This window comes from Grus americana, chromosome 5 (assembly GCF_028858705.1).
Source record: "Grus americana isolate bGruAme1 chromosome 5, bGruAme1.mat, whole genome shotgun sequence".
Lineage (NCBI taxonomy): Eukaryota > Metazoa > Chordata > Aves > Gruiformes > Gruidae > Grus > Grus americana.
The window spans coordinates 61,162,745-61,187,037 of NC_072856.1; the positions used below are offsets into that span (position 1 = coordinate 61,162,745).

The window sequence follows — 24,293 nt, forward strand, 5'->3', positions numbered from 1 at the left end:
GGGACTGTGTGGCAGGTCAGGTACAACCCAAGCTTGTGTAGCATCAGCTGCTGCCGTACTCAAGACTGCTGCTGGACACGTTTCCATACTCAGGGCCATGTGCTGAGGTGCAGGTCCTGGGCAGCATCCCTCAACCATCCTTACCTGGACTGTTCTTACCTTACGCTGCATATACCTGCCACAGCCACTTGGGTGATTGCAAATTGGACTGAGGGGCTGCATCTAATGTGAATAGTAACAGAGAAGCAGCAGCTTTGCACTGCAAACGCTTAAGACCTGCCCTACCTCGAGGTCAGGCACCAAGTGTGGGGATTGCTTTGTGTCGCTTCCTGCATTTAGGACTCGGCGTAGGAGGACATACAAGTGGGGTGTCCCCAACCACATTGTCTCTGCCTGTCACACCAGTTGTTTGTTTCTTTGGGGAGCAATCGATGTCCAAGCGGCACCAGTTGAGCAGCAAAGCATCAAGTGCTGCCTCGCTTTTTAGCTGGGACTTGTGAGCTGACACCTTGTAAATTCAGCAGAGTATGGATAACTGTGTTAGTGAGGCAGCTGGAGGCTTGGAGTCACCTGCCCCTCTCCTCGCCACCTCTGCTTGCAGTGGCATGTTGTGAATGGCATGAGGGATATTGCAAGGTGGAAGGCAGTCTTCTGTCCAAGTAGGTGCTTGCTTCGTATTGGTACTTCAGGGTCATTCTGGAGGACAGGTCTTCTGGGCTGACAGTATGCTCTGCAGGGGCAGGAGGTGCCGTTTATCAGCTCTTGGGATATTACCAATGTGCTTGACACTGGCAAGGGCAGAAGAAATTTCTGCAAATGGTAGCAGTTTGTCTGGAAAAAGCCTCTGTGTTTTAACCAAGGAATTCCCCTGCAACAATCTTTGCCTCTGCATGTTCGCAAGGAAGTAGATAATGGCTTGCTGAGAGCACTGCTGTGGAAATCAGTGTGTTTATACATGGGAAAAGGCAAGGACTTTTCACCAGGAGCTTGTTGGTCGATGCCTAGGCAGAGGAGGATTAGCTGACTTGGAGTATGGCTCATCTCCCTGGTCTGGTCGCATGTGCCATGCTTTCCTGGCCTGAGATACCAGGGAGATCTTGGTGTCACGTGTGCGTGCCAATGGAGTGACTGTTTTCAGGGACTGGTCGAGGTCAACTGCAGCAAGAATTCAAGTTGCAAGAGGCAATAGGTCTAAATACAGATGGTCTTTATAACACTTTGTAACACTTCCATAATATTTCAAAATTATTCGGAGATTTTGTTCTAACACTTTTTCCCCAGAAGTCTGACACTATTCTTGCTGAAGTATCATACTCTGTTTTGAAGATAAGGTGCATTTGGTACTTGTGCGTTGTGGCAAAGCCAGTGGCACCAAATCACTGTCCGGTTCAGTGTTCTCAAACCTAGCTTTAAATTTGAATTTTCCTAGAGTTGTTTTCTTTCTCATACCAAGTTTATTAATCTCCCTCCAACTTGGAAAACATCCTAGAATTTAAGTCAACTCCGGGACATAATCCTGGGAACGGTATACATTGTTGTGAATAAGTTTGGTTTGTAACTAAAGAAAATTATTTTTTTTCTCTTTGAAAAATAGGAAGAAATCATCCCAAATAGGAGTGTCACTAGTGAACAACTTCAGCTATTGATAAATGGAGCTCTTCTAGTTTGCCCTGGCTGAGATCCTGCCCCCCAGGCTTTCAGTTTGACTGGTTTTGTTTTCAGTGTGTATTGATATAATTTATTGAAATTATGGCGTAGTCTTGACAGCATTCAGTGATTTTTTTTTTTTCTTTTAGTCTCCATGCAAATAGTGTGTTGTCTTCAGTGAACTGTTTGAACAATCATGGAAGCATTTTCTGTTTATTCTGTGGTTATTTATAGTAGTAAATAATATTTAATTTTTCCTGCTCTTCCCCTGTCTCCTCCCTACCCCATATCAAGTTAGTTTAATGTCTAAATGTTGTTTTGATTAACAGTGTCTCTTACGCCTGACCAGTCTCACATTCATTGTGCTTTCATTGCCAGTCCCGCAGTGTCGATAAGCAGCATGCTGTAATCAACTATGACAAGGAGAAAGATGAGCACTGGGTGAAGGATCTCGGGAGCTTAAATGGCGTAAGTAGCAAACCTCCCAGCTGATGGAGGCGAACATGCGGCGTGCTGAGTCTCCAAGCGCTTGTGCGCTTACTTAATTATACTGTTAGACCCTTTTGGGTCACTGCAGCTGTTGGCATGAGTTAAGCTAAACATACATAATTATTTGTAAGACCTGAGATGGAGGTCGTGTGGCATCTCATCTTAGAAGAGGAAAGCTTTGGTGAATATTGTATTTCTTTTTCCCTTTCTTCTGGTGTCCTTGCAGAATGCTTCAGGGTTCACAAAAAACCACAGAGCCTCTTGCAAAAGAAGAGGAAATAAATTCAGTGTCGTTTTGGGGATGTTAACATTAAAGTGGTGAAGATTCTGGAGCAGCTGTTCAGCATGAGCAGGGTGACCTTTTGGCAATTCAGTTGTCAGTGCGTGGAGTGATTTATGGGATGATGAGACATGTAATTTCTTTGGGGAGTAACTATTTAAAAACACCACTTTTTTTATTTATAATAAAGATTGCTCTTTTGCCGGCCTTGAGCCTGGTTTGTGTGAAGACTGAGGGATAATGTTAGCCCAGAACAGGGAGCTGAGCCTGCCTGATTCTTAACCCTTGCTTTGGTCCCAATTCACACAGTGGTGTTAGGCAGCTCCATGAGGGCTTTGCCTGCCCACCTGAATTCTGTGATTTTTAAATACACCATCATACTTAAAACTGCCTGGATGTCATGGCATGCCCTTTTTTTTGGCTGTTTCTTCATACCAGCTATTCCTCTGCTGGAGCAGGTCTAAACTAGATTCACATAATTGTCTTCCCAGTAGGGGTTTTACTGCATTCATTGTTTTAGGCTTAGAAACAGAAGCCCTCCATCACTGGAACCGCAAAACCACAAGATGAACCCAGAAACTTGTACAAAACCAGTGGCTAAAGCAGGCCTGAACTGTTCTGCCTTTTCTGGCATCTGAAAACAGCAAGAATGAGTGCTAATCCTTCTCAACTGAATAGCTGAAGGCACGGAGCCCTGCTGAAATGAGAATATTTCCAGTAACTGGTCTGGGCCCTAGCTGTATCCCTGGTTCAAAACCTGTGGTATTTAACTCATTGTGGCAAAATAGCAGCAGAAAATTCTGCTTGCAAGAGATGGATGGCTTGTACCACTAATTCTCCTCTATCTTCACATGCTAAAGCATGTGAATTGACATTTTAATAAGACTTGTGCTCAGAGGGGCAGTGGAGTAGAATGAGTTACAGCAGTGCATGTCTTCTGCAGCTGGTCAAACACACTTCTGCTGGAGAAGACTGTTGTGGCCAAACTGAAATTATTTTGCATGAAAGAAACATAGGTCCTTATTTGAAAATTTTCATGCAAACTTGTTTCCCCCTTGCCCGAAGCTAAAGAAAGCACTTTTGAGAACCTTGATTTTAATTCTGTTTTCAGAATTTGCTTTTATTTTGTATTTACTTTATGGCTCGTCAACAATGCATTATATGGCTTTGCTGGATAATCTGGCTTGTATTAATTGTCTAAATGTTTTGTATTGTTTTTATTATAATGTTCAGCTGATTCTGCAGTCTCTATTAAGGGTCTTTTGGTTTCGAAGGTAGTATTTCTATCTGCAATAAGCAGTTTGCTTGGGTTATTTTATTTGAAGTAACCATGGACGAATAGGTAACATCAAAATGGGTTTTGTTGCAGACTTTTGTTTTGCAGAAAATTCAGGAAATAATTATTCCTGTTCCAGATCTGACTGTTGTGGGATTTTTAAATATTAAAAAAATTCATGCAAATAGGAATTCCGTGCCTTTTAACCAGCTTCACTGCTTTTATTCTGAAATTACAGGCCTGTTCCCCAGCTCCTCTGTAAGTTGCCAGGAAGCTGGAGGCTGCTGTCTGCTGAGGTTCTAGTTTCCTACTCTAGCATTTATTTTTCCTCTGTGGTTAATACTTGGTCTTATCATGTTTGGCTTGGCTGAGGTGAGAAGACAGAAGATGACTGTGCATCTGGTGAACGCATGTCAGTTCATTTTCTAGTATAATTTTGATTCATCAGAGCGTAGCTGCATTCATACTGAGGCTACAAAGACCCAGCAGCAGGTTCCTGGTCTGTGGGGCTGGGTGAATCCCACCTTGCAAGGTAGGGTAACTCCTGCTGTCTGTGACTGCCCTGGCTGCAACTAATCCCCATCAGCACACTGGTGCTTCTTCAGCTGAGTTCCTGATTGATTTTTCTTTGGCTTGGGTTATTACAAAAGTATATGGGTTTATTTGTGAAAGATGTCCATGAGTGCTTGATTGTTCCTCCATTGTTCTGCGAGAATTGCTCCCTAGGGGGTCCCCTCGGAAAGTAGGCATCTGAGACATCCGAGGCATTTGTTCACAGCTATGAAGTACATTTCTTGCACCTTTATAAGGATAACTTAGTTTCTTTGGGCCTCAACTGCCTGGAGCATAGAAAAAAATGAGTATGTGCATCTTTTGTGCGTGGGCCCTGTTGTACTGTTATATGATGTCTTGGACAATGTGGCCTTAGACATCATGCAAATGCTTGTTCTCCTGTGCATTTTCATTTCCCCCTTCCTCTGTGACAGACTTTGTTAAATTATCAGGCCTTGGGGCTGACACCAGTCTTGTTTGACATCCGGCGGAAAGCTGATTCCCAGCTCAGTAATTAGTGTGTGAGTTGTACCGTTTGCTGCTCTTGCTGGTTGTGAAGGGTGGAGGACAACGGGGAGCATCTGAAGTTTCTAAGTTCAGGCACCTCATTTACGTGTTCACGTTGGGGACTAAAATTTCATTCGTAGTTGGTGGAAAGGTAGACCTCCCTAGAGGTCCCTTCAGAGCACCTTGCTTTGAAGCATGATTGGGGTGCTCCAGCTTGCTCATAGGAGCTACTTGCCAGTGTTGATTTTTCTTGGGAACTTAGGTCTTCACCTGGCTGACTTTGTGCTAATGCACCCTGAATGTGTGCAGTGCTGTTGGCAGATGGGCACGGGTGTCCTCCAGGAGCCCTATCCATCTGAGATGCATCACGTCAATACCCTCAGTCAAAAACCATTCCTGTGCTTCTTTCCTGCAGACGTTCGTCAATGACGTGAGGATTCCTGACCAGAAGTACATCACCCTAAAACTGAACGATGTCATTCGCTTCGGCTATGATATCCTTCTCATTTGAAGAAAGAGTGGGATGTGGTCTTTGGGTTTTGTGCTGTTTGCTGCATGGACAGTTAACAGTGCTAATTGTTGCTAATGAGTAGAGGTGTTTGTTTTGTCTCCTGGAGCCTTTGGATGGCTCATAAGCTTTTGTTTCTCCATCATGGACCTGATTCAGAGCGTATTAATCATGATGCCTGCTACCTTCATTGGACTTTGAATCAGGCCTTGCATTGGCACCAGTGGCTGTGGAGATGTTTCTTCAGTCTCTTTCTAAGGAAGGCTTGTGCTTTTTATTTAGGTGGCAACTGTAGCTGGTACCAGCCGGGGAGCAAACATATTTCATATACTTTTGTACGAACTAATATCTTTGTATTTTTTTAATCCAACTTGGTTTTTTGTTCATCATTTCACCCAAATACTTGCTTCTGGACAATTTGCAGATCTTCAGCCTTAAACATTTAGCTTTTGGGACTTGTGGTCAGCCCTGTGACTGTATCGATTGAAGCTTGCCTGTGCAAATTGCTTCTGCCACAAAATACAAGAGTAAATCTCTCTTTAGCAATAGCAAATTTCACCTCGATTAAGGGAGGCTAGGCTGCAGTTGCTGCTTTGTTTACAGAGTCACAGATCCTGCTACTGTCTGCTAAAACACCTTTGCCTTCATCCATTTCCTTTTTATCCTGATGTGACTGTATGCCTGGCTATAAGCGTAGCCTTTCTGAGCCTGTAGATCAACAGTGGTAAGTAGAGGCTCCTATTGCTGCCTTTTCGTGTAATCTAATCCTTTTTTTCACTTTTTTCAGCTGCTTCGATCTGCCAAACTTTAACCACTCAGGCTGAATTTAGAAGTAGCAACTGTCTTCTCCGTGTTTCTTTTTTGTGGAAATTTAAGTTAAAACAGTCCGGACATTTCTGAGAATAGAGGCAGAGACTAAGTTTTACTGTTGGGGGGGGAAGGAAGTGTTTGGCTGGCTCTTGTGCATCCTTGACCCCAAGGCCACATTCTTGTGCCTTTTGTCATCCCCATGATAATCAGTTTGTGCTTGGCCATGCTGTAGCCCTTGAAATACTCCTTGCTGGAGCCCAGAGAGCTGAGGCAGTGAGGAGAGGCCAAGCCTCCCTGGTCTTCCAGCGGTCTGGGTACCTTGAGTCTAAGCAGTGACAGTGCAGGAGCACTCACTATTGCAACAGGATGCTTAAACTGATGTGCATACAGTTCTGGATCTGCTGGAAGAGAGGGTTTTCTAGGCCTTGTGTAAGATCATACTTTTGGTCTTGGTCTCACTCTGTCTCTTGCCATTTTAGAAACAAAAAATCCTTGCTTCACAGTAGTTGTTTGGTAGTTTGGTTTTTCTGTTGTTTTGTTTGTTGTTTTTTTTTAAAGGGAGGTAGTTGCTGAATCTTTTGAAAAAAAAAAAAAGAAAAAAGATTATTTGCCTTCAGATCTGCAGTTGATGAAGGTTCAGGCATACATGGGGGGAGAGATACTGGGTAGCCCCTTACTGAGCACTGTCACCTGGGATCGTGTCATTACAAGTGGCCTTTCAGTGCACACGTGGTGAAGCTGTTACAGTCCCATAGGCAAACTCAGTTCTAGCTTTTTGTGACTTTGCGAATGTTCTTTTGATGTAGCTGGTCATGTGCCTGCTCTCTAGACGTGTGGGGAAAGCTATAAGTCAGTGCCTAAAGCCTGGGTAGGTTTTAATGGCTGCGATACAGGTTTGAACAACTTAAGGAAAGCAATTCTGAGCACTAAGCAGCTGTGTTGAAGTGTTTAGTCCTGCAGTCCTTACATGGATATTCATGTGAGATGAATGACTGCATTTATGAATTGTAGAATTTATTGCCCTCAACAGAAAAACTTTAGGGAATGTAGGTTTTAGACTCTTATCTTTACTTCAGCATGGTTGGTACAGCAGTTACAATCTCCACCTCTCCTTTGCTGCTTTGGTGCCACTCTCTTTAGAAGTGCTTTCTGTGCACACCACATTCAGCTCGGTGTGGATGGCAGCATCTCCCGAGGTCTCTGAGTCAGCTGTGTGCTGTTGCATAAGAGCGTTTGTCTCTTTTCCATTTACAGTTTCACTTACAGACTGTGCGGAGTTTCCCTGCTATGCCAGTATCACTTGGTTTATTTTTAGTCTAACATTTTCCATCTTTCCTTTTTCCTCCCCTTTGCTCTGTGCTGTGCTGATTGGGTTGTTCATGATGACATTGCCAGATGCTTTTTTTTTTTTTTTTTTAAAAAAAAAACCACAGTGTTGCTGAGGATTATTACCTAGGCTCAACCATGTTGAACGCTTCCCTTCCTAAGAGGTCACAGCAGCTCATGACCTGATTTACTTTTCATCCAGAAAACTGCAGTGGCTGAAAGGCCTTGTCAGGGCAAGAGAGCACTGTAGTCCCAGACATCCCTGCAGGGAGCCGAACTCTACTGTTCCCTTCTCCAGAGCACACAAAATTGCCCCATCTTGGCCAGGGTACCACGGGCAGAGTGGTCTGCCTGGAGCTGCCAGCGGGATGTGAGTTGAGTCAGGTCTCTGGTTGCTCCCCTGGGTCCTGCACAGAGCTGCTAGTGCTCCCCAAGCTTCTCCTACCCTGCTCCCCTTGTCTGCTGCCCTTCAGTTGGCATGGGTCTGGCCAGCAGATGGGATTGCTCTCTTGCAAAACAAGCACGACAAAGGCCATGGTGGGATACAGCGCAGGCAACTTCTAGTACCTGTGTATTTTAAGCTTCTCTGGTTTTATGATCTTGTTTTCTTTCTGTGACTAAATGCTAGATTTCTCTGTCCATCCAATTTCTTTGCCATTTCCTTAACAAGTTCTGTACATTCGAACATGTACGTCCTGGAACAAATTCAACACAAAGTCCCAGAAGAAGCATTAAAGGTAAGAGTGTCTGGGTGCAGGTGCATTTTTAAAATGGTCAAGCAGCCTGAAATATTAAAATACTCTCGACGGCAGTAAAATGTTCCACAATGTGAGGCTCTCCTTGGATTGGGACTTAACAAAACCTTCCTTTGAGGAGGGATACATTTCCCAGTTATCTCTGCTCTGATCCCTCTTATCCCTGTGCTAACATGTATATGAAGTTATTTATGATTTGATGACTGCCAACAAAAAAGGTTACTAAAGCTATAACATAATAAAGAGCAGTCAGCACATTAACTTGTGGGTGAAGCACAGCAGAACTTGGTCCTTTCCAGAAGTGGAGCGCAGATGACTTTTTCTGAGCATGGTGACTTAGGCCAGCTCCATTACACTTCCTCCAGCGGGCTGAAATTTGCTTAATTTATTCCTGTATATCATCTCATTTTTGCCTTCAAGCTCCAAATTTTTACTTGCTGAGCGAGGAGTTTTTTAAACAAAGAGTTCAGTAGCAGGTACAAAATATTCAAGCATTTTCTTATCTAAGGCAGAAAAGCAGCCCCCTCTGGGCAAGAAAGCTGTCATGTTCAGCTGAAGGACAGGTCTATCAGTGCCAGGCATCACCTCTTGGCTAGCAGATACTGTCTTCTTAGCCCTGGTTCCATGTTTAGGACTTGGAGAGGATTGAAAATATAACAGCTAGAATTGGGCAAATGATACATTGGACTTACTCAGGGCAATCTGGATGAGTACACCCTTTTATTAATTTACTTGTAATAAACCCACTTTTAAATAGCTCATATATTATGTTAATATGGAGCCTGTTTTTAAGGCAGAATCGCTTTCGTAGGTGGAGACAGGGTTTGGAGAGAAATAATTAAAATATATTTTAATTACCTTTGCTGAAAAGCTGAGATAATGCAGATGAGCGCCCTGAAATAATTTATAATATTGCTTTAAGAACAAAGGGGATTTCAGGATTTGAATCCCTAGTGGAAAATGGCCTAAGTTCTGATTCTTCTCAGTTTATTCTTTAAAGGGTTTCCCAATTAGCCGTTTTGCAGAGCTAAATCACAATGACCTTCTCATGGACTAGAATTGTCACTTAATGTCTTCCAAGTGGGGTATTTGAAAGCCTCTCAGCTGCCATTTCTGCTGTTCTGTAGTCTCTACTCAGGTGTGCTTTCTTCTTGTTGCAGAACATAGCTGCCTCTGCGTGATTCGTTTGCGGGGAAGGGTAGTTTTTCTTTTCCGTGGGCTCGCACACAGATTGCATGGGCATCCCGCAACTGTTGCTTGTGTCTCTGCAGCATGAGAAGTACACCAGCCAACTTCAAATGAATTACAAAGGCACGACAATGAAGAGGGTGGAGCAGCCCATGGAGCACAGTGTCTACGCTGAGTCCCCGCAAGCAAAGCTGGAGAAAGGAGAGAGGAAAGCGATTACAGGTACTTGCTCTGGAACCAGTTAATCAAGATTCAGAACAAAGTGCAGCTCAAGCCTGCACTGGGTCACGATTCTGACAGCACAGTGTTGTGGGTTGTATCTAGGAGCAGTTCCAGAAAGGTCGTCTTTCTAAACCTCCAAGTATTCCAGACACTCAGTTTTTGGAGATTCAGCCTCCAAAAACAATCAGGTGGTGTGATGGCTCACACATGCCTTGTCGCTGTGTGTGTGCTGGAGAACCTGTAGGCCGAGCAGGTTTGGTAAGTTCTTTGGCACCTGTCTGGTCTATTTTTAATTTCCTAATCGTTAGCTGGTGTTTGAACAGAGACGGTGACTCAGAGTAGAAAATGTGTGGCTGCTGTGGCGTGGCGTGGTGCTGGCAGGCAGACAGGCAAAGAAGCAACAAGCCATTTCTTTCAAAAAGCCCTGTATGGTTTTAAATGGCTGTATTTCCTAATGTGCCAATATGTGGGATTGAAACTGACTGCCAAACTGGGAGACGTTTGCTTCAGGTTCGCTGTTCCTCAGCTGCAAATCTCTTCCATTTGAAAAATTACTTCTGTTCCCCATTTCTTTACCCACTGCTTCCTTCCTTTAAAGACCCTTTGTCAAACTTACTTCCTCCCTGTTTCCCATCATGGTGGGCCAAGACCTCCCCAGCAGTCTTGTCTCACCCATCTCACCCAACTTCCTACCTCCTTTACGTACTGCCCTGGCTCTCCCCAGTTCTGCTCAGGTATCAGTTGGTGGCCTTCTAGAGCTTGATGATGGGAAGAACAAATATGGTTTTAAAGCATGCCAGTGACGGATGACTGCCAGCGGTGGTCTCGTGGCACCAGGGTGGCAGAACGATTGGAAAGCTTTAGGGTTGGCAGAGAGACTGCCCAGTGGATCTGTTGGAGGAAGGAGCAGGGAGGTGAATGGAGGGAAGAGGATGGGAGAGTAGAAGAGTGAGACAGCATCTTGGGTGAGGTGACCTAGAGATAGATACAGCAGCTTTCTAGAAATGTGTACAACTTTGGGTAAATCCGATAAGGCTTCATGATAACTAATCAGAGTGGGTTGGTTGACCTTAATCTCCCATGTATTGTCTTTATGAAAATTCCTCTAAGCTGATGCAGCATACTGAACCAGTGTAATTTTTCTCCCTAGTCTTGTTGCCTCCAGCTGTGTGTGGAAGCACATGCACACGCATTCATGTGCCCAACTCCCATTTTCCGCACCACAAAACCTTTCTTTGTGTTGCTTTAGCTGTGTCTGCGTGTCGCTCTCCCCTATGGATCTGGCATTCGTGACTTTGCCTCACAAGCGTGCAGTTAAGGGGATGAAGTTAGCAATGATTAATCATGACACCGCAGAGGGTGAGTAGAGGTGAACCTCGCTATGAGGGGACCTCTCTAGCAGCCTGGCAAGGGATATGGGGTTCTTCAAAAGCACTGCCAGTAACTGGGCCGGTTTGCCAGTAACTGGAACCAGTTTGCATTTGCTGCTGCTTGATTGCATGAACATTCTCATTTTTATTCTTGCCACCTTCCAAAATACGCTCTGGTCGGTTTTAACCTACATAGCGTAAGCGGTTGATATTTGGAACGTCTTCAAAGTCAGAACGTTTAGTGACTCTTAAGCAAGGTGACCCATTTCTCTAGCGTGTGGTTCACAGACCTGCATTACGTTTCTGTCATCGTTAGCGGGCACAGACCATAGCTCTAAGGCAAAAAGGGCTGTGAGTACTTATTGGGGATGCAGTGGGACTGAGACACAGATATGAAAAAAAAAAAAATCTGTGAAGTGCTGCTAACATCACTGAAAGATGGAGGAATTTGGGATGTTTTGTTGGACGTGTTTTACTGGGTTGGACTGAAGCCTGTGGAAGCAAGGGAGAGAGTCTGAGCATTAAACCAGTGCCTTGCTCTCAAGAAAGCATCTCTGTCACGTGAGCAGAATGGTCAGTGGGTCCCTTTTTCATCTGTGATGTGACTAATTCACCTTGTCTTCAGCTGCACACATGCACAGTTTCTCCTTGGTTGCTCAGAGGAGTGGCAGCAATTTAAAATGATTAGTGGAAAGAAGAATGTAGTATTCTTACCCGGAGTGGGCTTGCTTAGTGGCAGCAGAATGAGGCTTTGGGGAGAGAGCTGTTTTGCTAAGCCCGTAGGTATTTAGGAATTTGCATTGACTAATTAAAACAAGGTCTGGGGTGACAAAAGCCTTTAGAAGGATTGCTTCCCAGGGCCCGGGTGGAAAAGAGGGAGAGGGAATGCAAGCTTTCAGGGAAGAGGTTTAACAAAACAATGTGAACAATTAGAGCTGCTTAGAAATGGGAGGAGGTGAGGGGCTGAGGATAAAGAGATCCAGCGGAGTGAATGGGAAACAGCTCAGCCATTTAGTCTTTATGCTGTTGAACTTGCAGCTTTTGGGTGTTTGTTGCCTGTAAGCAGAAAATCATCAGTCTTTGTGACGTGTTTGAGGCAGGAGCTTGGTAAGCCCTGTGGGTTGGATATGGATATGAATAAGAAACGTGCCCACAGTTCAGCTAGTTAATGCTAAAAATAGCCATCAGCTCTCATGTTTAAAATCTTAAGTGATCAGGAGACCAGGTACAGCCTTGAACTGAGCAGGTGTTAAGACTGTCACAATCCCCATCTGTTGCTACCTGAGTTGAGGTACTGGAAGAGATAAGCTACTTTGTGGTCTTCTGTTCTCAACACATAGTTAATCCTCAGGCTGATCTTTATTTATTTATTTTTTTTTAAAGCCCTCACAGGCTGATGGCACTAGATCATGCCAAATCTGATGACTAACCTGAATAACTGCTGCAGGCCTGAGTTTCCAGGGGTGGAAGCTGCCTGCAGCATCCAGCTGAAATGGGCATCACCAGCTGCAGGAGCAGGACTTGAGCTTCTCCCTGGATCTGTGAAATAGGCTCACTCGTCAGGTTAGCGTCTGTGTCATCAGGGAGTCCTCTCAAAAGAGTGGCCAACTTGAAAGTCTTGGTGTCCGGGGCTGAGGTCAGCAGGCAGCGTGGAAGGAGGCAGTGGGAGTTGTGCCCAGTTGTGGAGTGGTTTCCATGGTCTTTGGCTGCTTTCCCCATGAAATCATCATAATAGCTATTTAGATGTACAGTTCTACCCTAGCCTTTAATTTAAGGGAGTGGTGGTGGTGTATCTGCTTTTCATCTGAGCTAGGGTGATGGTACCTGCAGCACATTAAAGGTTTGACCATGCAATTGATACAAATAAATTTGTGATTATCAACCTGATTGGAAAGCCTCTGGGATCTGTATACGTTCACAGCAGATACAAAAGACCAGGGTTTAGGTTTGTCACACACACATGATACAAATACTGCAGCAAAGAGTTAGAGAATTGCTTTATGGTTATTCCTACTAGGATTTCTGAATCCTCTATTTTGGAGAGGAGTTAAAAAGCAGAGATGTAAGGAATTAATTTTAAAATGTTATAGCTAGATCATCTTCCCCCCCCCCCGCCCAAGGCCTCTACCATAAGAAGCCTACTCTGCATCTTCTGAAGACGGACATTATTGTTATTAATAATGAATCAAAAATGGTTTGACTTGAAGCAAGCTGGATTTCTCATGCTTTTGTTATGACTAGCTGTAGAGAGCTTCAAAGCTGCGTGTGCTGCTGTCAGCAAAGAAATTTGCCGTTGCTGTCTGTCTGTGTCTCGTGATGATTTGAAGCTTTGTGAGGACCTGGGCGTAGTGCAGCCCATGGTTCTGTCCCCACCACAGGGAACGCCTTCAAGGGAAATCAGACCCCTCTGCAGTGGAAACTGCATGCTTGTCATGAAAGCTCTTCTGCCCACTTGCTGATAGAAAGCAACATTAACACAGGCTTTCTCCTTTCCCTTTCATCACCTGGACTGTATTTTTGGTCCTGCCCTTGTGTTGTTCTGTGTGATTCACTTCTCCATAAATACATCCTTTGTATTGACATGTCTCATTTTCTGTCATTGTGGTGCCTGTCCTTCAGGTGATCGATAGTTCTGTGTTAATTTAACAGGCCATGTTCTTGTCAGACTTGTTAAACAAATGGACCTCCCTTGTTCTGTGCTAAAACATCCCTCATTTTTTCTTTTGAGTGACTGCCCCAAAGACTGAAATCCAAGAGCAGAACATGTGCATGTCAGTGGTCTTCCCTGTATTACGCTGTCACCGGTAGCTCAGGATTTATCTGGCTGAATGCTTGTGCTGACCTCAATTCAGTTATCTAAAAGGATGGTTTTCGGGCTGTCTGCTGGAATTGATGAGCCAAGAAATATGTCTAAATGAATTGGCACCATCTGGGCAGCCTGGCACAGAGTAGAGAGAGGTGGTAACAAGCTGCCATCAATTGGAGGAAGTCTCATGTCATTAAAACGACTGAGCAGTTAACTTTCATTGGTATTCCTTGCTTCACCGCTGACTCAAGCCTCAAGTCTCTCTGCTCCTGCAAGAGCCTCCATGTTACACTAAAATATAACAGACAGGTGGTGGCTTCAGGGTGGTATGCCTGTCCTGGGACACAGGCAGACGTGCTGCTCTGGATGCTGCAGGTCCAGGTTGAGGTCACTAGCCAAAATGCGTCCCAGCTGGTGAAGAGCAAAGCCCCCTGGCACAACTGCATATGTAGCTGCTACCTGGCCCGCTTCTGTGACAGCCATCTGGTTTAGCTGCCTTCCTATCGCACTTGCATTCCCCTCCCCTTTTTATACAATATTGTTGTGTTAGAGCTGGAGAGGGAAGAGGCATCAGGTCGGTTGTGCTGGCAAATTAGAAGGGACCAAAGCATCTGACACGAGCAGGGCAGCAAATTCATGTAGTGCTTCTGAAGTCAGGGAAATTCTACTCTGGCTCAGGATCTGGCCACTTTCAGCAGTAGCCAAGAATGAGGGTGTCTGTGTCACTTGATAATGTTATTCAAAATGCAAATTAATGTGAAAGCTCAGTGGAAACATTAATTGCTCTTAAAACGTTGAAACTGTCCCCAAATAGCAAGGATGCTGACTCCTCAGCTTCCCCTCTGTGCTTCTTGCAGTCTTCAGAATGAAGTTCCAGTTTATTGTGGAGGCTGGGAGAGGGAAGGAATGGAAAAAAAAACCCAACCCCACAGAAGTGAGCAGATGTGTTACACACGCTGTAACAGAGTGTTGCAGGTGGGGCCACCTGAGCTCTGTGCCATGGGGCAGAAGGGACCCCCTGCTGCCATGCAGGGAGTGCAGCGGGGCAGTCTCCACTGTGGTGCCCCAGGTCTGGCACTCTGGCCAACCTGATGCACTCTGTAGGTGCTCCTTCATGTACCCTGCGGTTTGGCTTTGTGCTAGCTTTTGTCAGAGGGGTAATTTGGGGGATTTCCTAGCACCTATTAGGGCTCATTAGGGTAGAGGGGGAAATTTGAGAAGGCAGAGGAGCTGCCTCATTATTCTTTATAAATCCTCTTTTTCCTTCAGCTTTCCTTGCAATCCCAAACTTCCCCATCAGCAGAAAAGTCTGACCAAGGTTGACCTGCTCCCCTTGCTGCCTTTTTCCTGTAGTAGAAAAGCTCCTGGGGGACAAAGGCAGTAGCTCCTGTGTCCTGTAGGCAGGTGGGACACAGATCTTGGGGCTGGAGCAGCTGCTGGGAAGAAGTCTGTCCTGCAAGATGGATGTGAGTTCTCTTAGCTCACTTCTGCCATTTGCAGTGTGTGCCCCAAAGAAGTGCCTGACATGGGTAGAGCAGATCCTGCGTGGTTGAGGTGGGGGTCTAGTGGACAAGTCACGGCACGAAGAGAGGGTGGTAGGTTTCTGCTAGGCTGTGTGACAGAAGGTCTCAGTCTAGCAGAGACCAAACCCTACATTTGAGTGCCTCTGTTCGTTGACAAGCTTGTGAATAGAGGGTTTTTTTTCCTTTGTTTTTTTTTTTTTGTCCTTCCCCTTTCCCTTGAGTGGTTTACCCATCTTCAGTTATGAAATGTATTGCTTGGCAATTCCAATTTATTCATGGTGAGAAATGCTTCCTCCTTTGAACTTTCAAAGGCCGCCTACATAATGGGAACACAGTTTATCTTCCACGCACTCTAGGCAGAGAGGAGAGTAATACTTTCAGCCTCTTTTGATCCTTAGTGTGAAGGGAGGCAGCATGGTTAATTTTGAAACACGAAGAAGATCTCTTGAAAAGGGCCTGTGGGCTGCATCTGTAAAGCAAAATTTTTGCCTGTGGACTGTCAATGTATGAGCTTATATATCTCTGGAACTATTCTAGAAAAAAACACATCTGAAGTAGTGGCCATTGGGTCTGTGCAGCTTTAGAAACAGCAGCATAAAATCAGCCTTCTCTTTTTCTTTGAATTATTTAATTCCCCTTCCTCTCCTGCTTCCTTTATGCTAATGACTACTTTCTGTCATGTCCCTATTAAAGTAGGGAATGCAAAATTGCAGGGCTGTTTGAGGGCTGCTTTATACAGAGCAGTGTGTGGTTTTAAAACCACAAGCTGAGCGAGCAGCAGCTGGCAGTAGAAGCCCGACTATGGCTCTGTAGCTAGAGCCTGGGTTTAGGACGTGATCATTAAGGTGTGTGCTGATGGCTGTTAAGGGTAGAGGCAGAAGCAGCTAACAAAGCTGGAGCTTAACCTCAGCCCCTTACCTATCCTTGTGTCTATCACCTCTAGATGAAAGAACAAAAGCTACTTTATTTGCTTCTCTAAAACTATTATAAAAACATAATAATAACTATACCACAGGTAAATTGAGGTGTATTCTTTCTGCTTGTTGCATAAACAGCAGCAGCCCAAGGCAGTGCCAAAACATAATCTTGTTTTGTGGGAGACAAAACAAGAAGCAGTGGATCGGCTCCTTTGGGTGCCTGTTGTTGCAATGAAGCCTTGATCTTTCAGTGAGTGCTCTTTGAGCTGAGAAAATGATAAAAGTCTGGCTCTTCTAGGGGAAGCTTCTCCATGAGAAGTCCTGCAGTGACTCTGGAATCTACTTGATTTAGTTTGAGCTTTTGAGAGCAAGAGTTTACTTCTTTATGTATGTGTAAGGAGATGGTTTTATAATTTTCCCTAAATTTGTAACGCTTCAAGAATTTCCTGTTGTGGGATGTGTGCCACTTAGAGTGGGAGTGGTGAAGAGTTGGAAAAAAATTGCTCACAACATCCGAGTACGTGGTGGGGCAAGAAAGGGCAGAGCCACAGTCTTCCTTGTTAGGATCAGGACAAAAGTCTGAGTTTCACCTGAATTGCAGATGAGTTGCAGACAATTTTGTGGTTGGTGTTTTGCAGTCTGTCCTGCCAAACATCTTCCGTTTCCTGTGAATAATGAGGCTAGAGAGGGAGAAAAGCCAGTATTTGGGAGGCGCAGTTATGAAAGACAGCAAAGGGAGGTGGAGTCGGCATCATGCAGCAGAATGTAAAAAAGACAAAATGGGGAAATAAAGAAAAGCCTGAACATACTCATTATTGTGTATAATTTGCCATTGTTAATAATGGCATTGTAACAGGTACATGATCTCATCTGACCCTGCTGTTTTTCCCTTTTTGGCATGTGGTTGACTTCTGTGAACCTGGGAAATTGATATTTTCTGTGTTAAAAGTATTTGCTTATCCTCTTCCTAGAAACCAGTACTTACCGCACCCCTCTTTATGGGCAGCCCTCCTGGTGGGGGGAAGATGATGCAAATAACAAGGAGGACAGAAGGCAAGAGGAACATTACTCAGGTAATAGAGGTGATTTGGGGTGGGAGAAGATGGGGGGACGGACGGACGGACAAAATTTCTGCACGCTTTTGATCTTTATTGTGTGAAGCCATCCTGCTTCAAGGCTTTATTTACCACTTTCTGTGCTCGTACTTGCATGTTCCTATGTGTAGGTTGCTGCTGCTGAAACCAGAATAAGGGAAGATTAAAGTGTTTCACCTAAAATATTTGAACATTAGAAACAGCAGTTGTGGAGTAATTCAGTATGGATGAGAAAGGCCTCACTAAGCTTGTTTGAGACCTAATTAAACAACAGTGCTATATCTGTGATCGTGTGTAGCCCACCTGAATAAACCATCCACTGTGTCTCCCAGGAGCTTCCTAACTAAGAGGCACTTTAAGAGATGATGCATTGACTGAATTTGATTGATGTGGAAGCAATCTGTTTCTCACCTCATCATCCTTGGAAGCCATTTAGTCTTACCACTCCTGTTGTTATGAATCTGTATGCGTGGAAGATGCATCTTTTTTCACTTGTACAGTAACCCTGATGTTTCTATCAAGCATATGCTTTACTGCACGAAGAAGTTTATTTCAATGCATGTGCGGTGTATCTCTTCTCTAGCAGAGAGAGGTTGTGATTAGCAGCCCTCCTAAGAAGTTGAATTAAACTAAGTGACCCTCTAGCCAAGAAGGTTGGGTACTACTGAAAAAATGTGGGTTTATCCCCCAGTGATGTTACAGAATTAGGTGTTGATCCAGCAAAAACATACCTGTGATTAGCTTTGCACGCTCAAGCTTTTCCTTTGAACTGTAGAAAGTTGCATAGGTGTGCATGTAAGTGAATTCAGCAAAGTGAAACAGGACATCTTCCTTCCACATCAGCCCATGCATACAGAAGTGTTGAAATACCACCAAACGCATAGGTTCTGCCAAAACATACACCATTGTGCATGTGTGTCTGCTCAGCTCTCTCTTTGGGGAGCAATGGAAGAAAGGGCAAAGTGAATATAACAAATGTTAGTCAGACTGCAGCAGTGCAGTAAGCACCAATTTCAGTGATGAGGCCAGAGTACAAAGCTATCTAAAACAAAACTTGTATTTTTTCTTTAATTAATTTCAGCTAATGTTTGTGAATTTAAGGTTTTCTTGCTTTTTTTTTTTTCCCCTTTTGTAGAAAGATCAAAAGAGATAACCCAACATGAAGAGGAACTGAATGGTAATATTTCTGCTTATAGAGATGCCCAAGAACAGTCTGTGTTTTCCTTCCGGAGAGAGCCAAGTTACTTTGAGATTCCAACTAAAGAATTTCAGCAGCCATCAAAATCTCCAGAAACACAGGTCCATGAGATCCCAACAAAGGATGTTGATGCTGTAGTAGCCCCCGTTGTACAGAGTCATGCCTCTTTCACCATTGAATTTGACGATGGTACCCCTGGTAAAATAAAGATAAAAGACCATGTAACTAAATTTTCGCTCAGACAGAGAAGACCATATAGTAAGGAGCCAGCTCATACAGAAGTGATGTCAGCGGAGAGCAAAGTGGCTGACTGGCTTGTCCAGAATGACCCAAGCTTGATGAGACGACAGTCTCCGGGAGACGATGTGTACAGTACAAAGAGTGACCTGCCGGTTCATGTGAGGACGCTTAAAGGTGAGTGAATGTCTTGTCTTGTGGACATAGTTTCTCTGTTGGCCATGCAAATGCAGCATAATAAAGGGAGAAAACCCTTCTCCTGTCAAGGAGAACTGGACTTAATTATCTCTGCTCCATATTTGCAAGATGAAGAATATTTCTTTAATGACTGTTAATGGTTTTGAATTTGGCTAGCAGGCTCTTCACCTGGCCCTGAAGTCATGTGTGATGCTGGCCTGGGGACACTCTAATCTGGTTCCTCTACATCTATAATGCCAGCTCAGCAGTAACTGTGATTGAAAAAAGGATTTTGATTTTTAAATGTCTAAAATAATTTCCATGTGGTCAGGCAGGCTGGTAAACAGATATTTCAGTAGATTTTCTTCTCTTTGCTTCTCCTAGCTGAAGGCGTGACTTTTTATTTTAGCTCTAGTCCAGAAGAGGCTAAGGGTGATCATCCTGATGGCTGTAATGACCAGAGGTCCTAACATGGAAGCTGGTGATAGAATTGAGATATGCAGGATCACCAATGGACAAAATTGTGCTTGTAGAAGAAGGTTTCTTCTCTTAAACTAAAGCTTCTCTGAAATCCTGCTCTGTTCAGAAACTTCAGGTTTCATGGACCTGTGTCCTGTTAAGTGTGTCACTATGAGGAATTCTTTGGGGATTTTCAAAGGTCTGAAGTGTAGTTTGGAGCCCAGTTCTTAGTGCAGCTGGTGTGACTCACATGATTCTCATGCAACTTTGAATATATTTTGCAAGATTTGGGCTTGCTTGGATGTCTCTCTTGGACCATGCACTGAACAGCTAGGAGAAGACCAGAGATTCCTGCATTCTCACTGCCTCTCACTGCCTTGCAGGCCTCTGGAAAAGCTACTGTTTTGAACTGCAGCTTTAACTGATGAAGTCATGTTGAAGGTTACCAGACCTACTAGTGCTTGAGGTCCTTCTTAAGAGAGCAATACCTTGTTTTCCCTTAAAGGCATATTTGCTTCCTCCTTGTTAACAAAACCCTTCCTCTCCAATATGAAGACCTCTTCTCCAATATGAAGAGTTTTACCCATTACACCTCCAACTTGCTGTTTGGTGTACAGTTTTTTGAGAAGGCCCTATGGTGAAAAAGGTGTCACGTATCCAGCCCTGGGGTTTGACAAGGGATGGAGATTGAACTATTTTGTTGTCATGGCTTGTTTCTAGTCCTTCTCAATAAGGGACAGTGTTGAGGTGCCCCACCTTATTATTTAGGGTCTTATTTTCAGTCTACTGTGACTGTTTGATGGAGGGTTTTGGGGCTTAGGTTGGGATTTTTTTTGCTATTGTGATACTGGATTTTGTTGACTTGCTGGAGAACATTGTCGAGGATAGAAGTGCGCTTCAGTAGTTTTGCTCTTTCCTCATGGAGAAAACAAGAGAGTTAGGCAGCTGCTGCTCATCCTAGGATTTTCCTGAGTGATACACAGGAATGCTAGACTGACTGCACTTGCCTCTTTACAGTCCATATGGCCCAGGAAAAAAGCTGAGGTAATTTAATGCATAATTTGCATATCAAGAAATCAACTCTTTGGACATTTGATTAAAACATACAGTGTTGGTGGCCTGAGGAGTTTATCCACCTCTGTTTTGGCAGAAGACAGGGTGTCATTTATCTGCGATAGCTGTGTAACGTGTTCTTCAGGCAGGGCTAATTCTGAAGATGTCTTGGAGGCTACCGCTGGCTGCCTACCAGGTTTGGGTCTTCAGGATCAGACGCCCACCGTCAGGATTCATTAGCAGCATTTGTTCACTTTCAGGAACAATGTGGTGAACGTAAAGCCTGATATCAAGACTGGAGAGTTCAGGTCTTAGCAGCTTGAGGGGATGTGCATGGGGCATCCATGGGCACAGTGGGTGTTTTTCCTTGTGTCCTCACGGTTTTGCATTCAGTAGAGTTCTTAGCCAAGACCCTTTAATTTAAGAACTTTCCCTTCCAAGGACGAAGCTTATCAGCCCTCAGGGTACAATGCAAAGTGTGCTGGCTTCCTTCATGAGGGTGTTAGGAAACTCTTCAGAGGACTGACTCCTGGGTTGAATGGATCTTGTATTAAATTCTAATCTTTCACAGCTAACTCGAGGTAATAAATGGTCTTCACCCATGTGTCTGGAGAACTTGCAAAGTAGGTTTGAGCAGTTTTCCTTTCAAACACGTGGTATTTTAGCCAGTATATCTTGCTGAATATTACAGTCTAGAGCGCAGAGACCTCTTTCCCCGTTCTCCCGATGACAGGTTCCTGGTCGTTGACTGAATCGTGTTGTGTGCCTTCACACCTGTTTCCTTCTCCAAAAAAAGGTTTGTTTTTTTGTTTTACTTTTAACTTTTTGTTTAACTTACTTTCTGAGAGTCCTGAACTAAGGCACTGGGGGGCAGAGCATCACTGATACAAAGAGAAGGTTGTAAAAATGGTTGTTGCTAACATAAGTGAAAATAATTGTAGACTTACTTAAGCTTAGTGAACTCTTAGTAATGATTTAACCTTTGCTTGGCTGGTGATAGGATGGTGTAATCCATGGGGGTGTCATGGTGCAATTCTTAAATCTTCAGGAAAAGTAAAGAATCCTACAAATTCACTTTCATGTTAGCCTCTGGTTTATTTCCCCCTTGTAGTGGGGGTGATGTGGGTGCTCAGGGGTGCATGCACTTGTAGTGCACTGATCCGGTCTTTCATTGTGGGGATTTGGTTTCATGGGATGCAATGTGTGGGGTTTATTTACTGATCCTGCAGAGACATTTCTGCTCTGTAACACAGGGAATTTAATGAGGTGATCTTGGACTACAGTAATTGGGCAGAACAGCAAAATAATGTCATCTTTTTTATTTAAAAGGAAAAAAGAAACAAACAAAATGTAAGGTATCTAAACCAATCAGCTTTACAAAATCAGAAACCCTTGGGGTTAAAATGATTTCTCGAATTGTTTTTTTAAAAACTTAACAGCCAACCAGTTGTGAAAAGTGGCGTCAGGAGACAGTTGCCTTCTCTTTTATATCCTCTGATGGGATGCAGTCCCTGTACCACAGCAGATGTCTTTGGAGTTGTTTAATCCTATAGGATTTTTTTCTTTTAACTGAAATGAGAAATTTCAACTAGGAGGTAATGACAGGGCCACAGTAAATAAGAATACAAAAGTCAAATCTACATACCTTGTTTCCAGGCAATAGGCACGAGGACGGGACGCAGAGCGACTCTGAAGACCCTGTGGCACCTAAGGCAGAGAAGGAGACAACAACAGGCAGTGAACGCGCAACGGAGCAAACCAGGCTGCAGCGCCAGATGAGGCGCGATCCCCACGAGATGCTGCACAACAAGCAGGCCTTCGTTATTGAGTTCTTCGAGGACACGCCACGGAAGAAGCGGTCACAGTCCTTCACGCACAGTGCTCACTCCTCCCAGAGCGACACCGATCCGGGGCTGAAGACCAAGGTCGAAAAGCGCAAGAACGCGTTGCCAGCAGAGAAGCCGGGAAATGCGGTACCGCCATCCCACCTTGGGGCCCAGGCAGGCAAACCCAGTAACAGCTCCTCTGGGACCCAAAGAACTAGCTCCTTCAAGAGGGAGAAGACGGAGGATCGGATCAACTCTTCGTCCTCCTCTGCTTCCAGAGCATCAGCCAAAACTTATGGGAGTGTTGGAAGGAAGTCTAAAATGGCTCAGGATTTTATGGCTGAGTACTTGCGGGAGACTGCTCAGTCTGGGAAGCCAAGCGCTGAGAAACTGGCACCTCTGCCCATGCCGGTAGCTCCACGTGTGGTTATATTGTCAGAACCAGAGTCTGCCTCTGCTCCACCTCCAGAGGTAAAGTCTGCCCAGGGCAGAAGGAATGATGAGGAAGACAGCGTGAGCGAGACAGGCACATACACCATTGAGACGGAGTCGCAGGATAAAGAGGTGGAGGAAGCGCGAAAAATGATAGATCAGGTAAATGCTGGTTTTCTATGCTTGGCCAGTGAGCTGAGGGCTGAAGGCCTGGGCTTCCACACTTTGTGCTGGAGGGTCTAACTTCATTAGCTGCTGCTATGAAGGACTGCTCCCTTTTGAATTGGGTGTAGCGGGGTTTATGGATTGGGGTGGGAAATCGTCCTGGGTGACCTGTATTAAGGATAGGCCCCAACAAACTGAGAGACTAGTCTTTTAAAAAAAACCCCTAAACCCAACGAAGTTACAAACAAACAAAAAATGGAGTGCAAGGAGGCAGGGTAAGCCCACAGCAAAGAGCTGCCTTGCTTCCAAAATGGGATTTGGAGGCAAAAGTGCCAGAGTGGGCTTGCCATCTGTTTAGGGGAAAGGCAACAACAGAATAAAGATCAGGCTGATCCTGCTGAGAGCCATAGCTGGGAGCAGCTCTGGTCTCTAGGACTGCTCCCAAGCCTCTGCCTTGGCACAGTGTCACCTCCCGCCCGCTGTTACTATGAGTATGGGAGCTGCAGCCCATCACAGATGCAGCATCCCGTGGTAGGCCAAAGGAAATGCAGGCCAGGGGCTGGTGCTCTTGATCCATCACAAGCCTTAGTGATGGGCGGTTCTGTATTTGGCTGTGCCTGGTTAGAAAGGGAGTGCTTGTTGGCAGAGCAAGTGGCAGCTAGTTGAGATAGCGAAGGGTGTGGTCTAGGGCAGAGGCAATCCTAGATGGATCTATACTTGTTTGGATTTTGCAAAGTGAATGATAGCCTAAAAACAAAACCCCAGAGATGAGGGAGAGGCTTAAAAAAACCCCACCCAACTAAGGAGCTGTAGGGTAAACCAAAGTTTGGCTGATTTTCAGGTTTAACTTTCATCTGTGGTCTATTATGAAAACAAAACTGGGAAGTTGCTATGAAGATTTAGTGAAGTGTAGGCAGGAGGATGGTGAGGTTTAGAGGAAGCCTTAATTGAACCTGGCTTTAGAGTTTTGTATGCAGTGTTCTGTGAGCCTGGATCTAGCTTCCCTCTTTTATTTATTACACTTGTTCCTTACATCTTGTTTGAAATGTGATCAGAAGCTTTCAGGGCAGGGTGTTTAAGCCACAACAAGGCCCTAGTCCGGACATTAGATGGTTAATTGTTCTGGTGAGGAAATATGAGGAAAAAGGCCACAAAAATACAAATTATTTCTGGGAAGTAGTCTTGGCAGCTGTGTGACTTGGGCAGGCAAGCTGGCCAAGTTCTGCTTCTGACGCTGCTGTAGACTTGGTGCAGTGCAGACCCGCCACTTGGGAAACAACTAATAACTGGATCTCAGTGTTTCTGTCCAGGAAGAAAGATGATAGGAATTTTGGACTTGCTGAGGTTTTGAGGTGACTCTGCTTTTTAATCCCCCACCATTGAGGGCACACTTTTTTTTAATAGAGGTGAGAGTGGAGAACTTTATGCCCAGCCTAGGTACCATCCATGGTGACATCTTCCTCTGAACTACTTGTA

The 24,293-nt window shown here is 44.6% G+C and overlaps 1 protein-coding gene across 3 annotated transcripts in view; it reads left to right on the forward strand.

Moving 5' to 3' along the window:
- Window positions 1-24,293, forward strand: part of CEP170B (centrosomal protein 170B) — a 60,927-nt gene that overhangs the window by 11,760 nt on the left and 24,874 nt on the right. For 2 of the 3 annotated variants that reach the window (XM_054827484.1, XM_054827485.1), the window contains exons 3-9: window positions 2,026-2,115; window positions 5,167-5,245; window positions 8,074-8,132; window positions 9,422-9,560; window positions 17,148-17,249; window positions 18,406-18,882; window positions 22,051-22,814. In XM_054827484.1, coding sequence (XP_054683459.1) covers window positions 2,026-2,115; window positions 5,167-5,245; window positions 8,074-8,132; window positions 9,422-9,560; window positions 17,148-17,249; window positions 18,406-18,882; window positions 22,051-22,814 — 1,710 coding nt within the window. Of the gene's footprint in view, window positions 1-2,025; window positions 2,116-5,166; window positions 5,246-8,073; window positions 8,133-9,421; window positions 9,561-17,147; window positions 17,250-18,405; window positions 18,883-21,127; window positions 21,191-22,050; window positions 22,815-24,293 lie in introns of all 3 variants that reach the window. The other variant, XM_054827486.1, reaches the window with a different exon arrangement.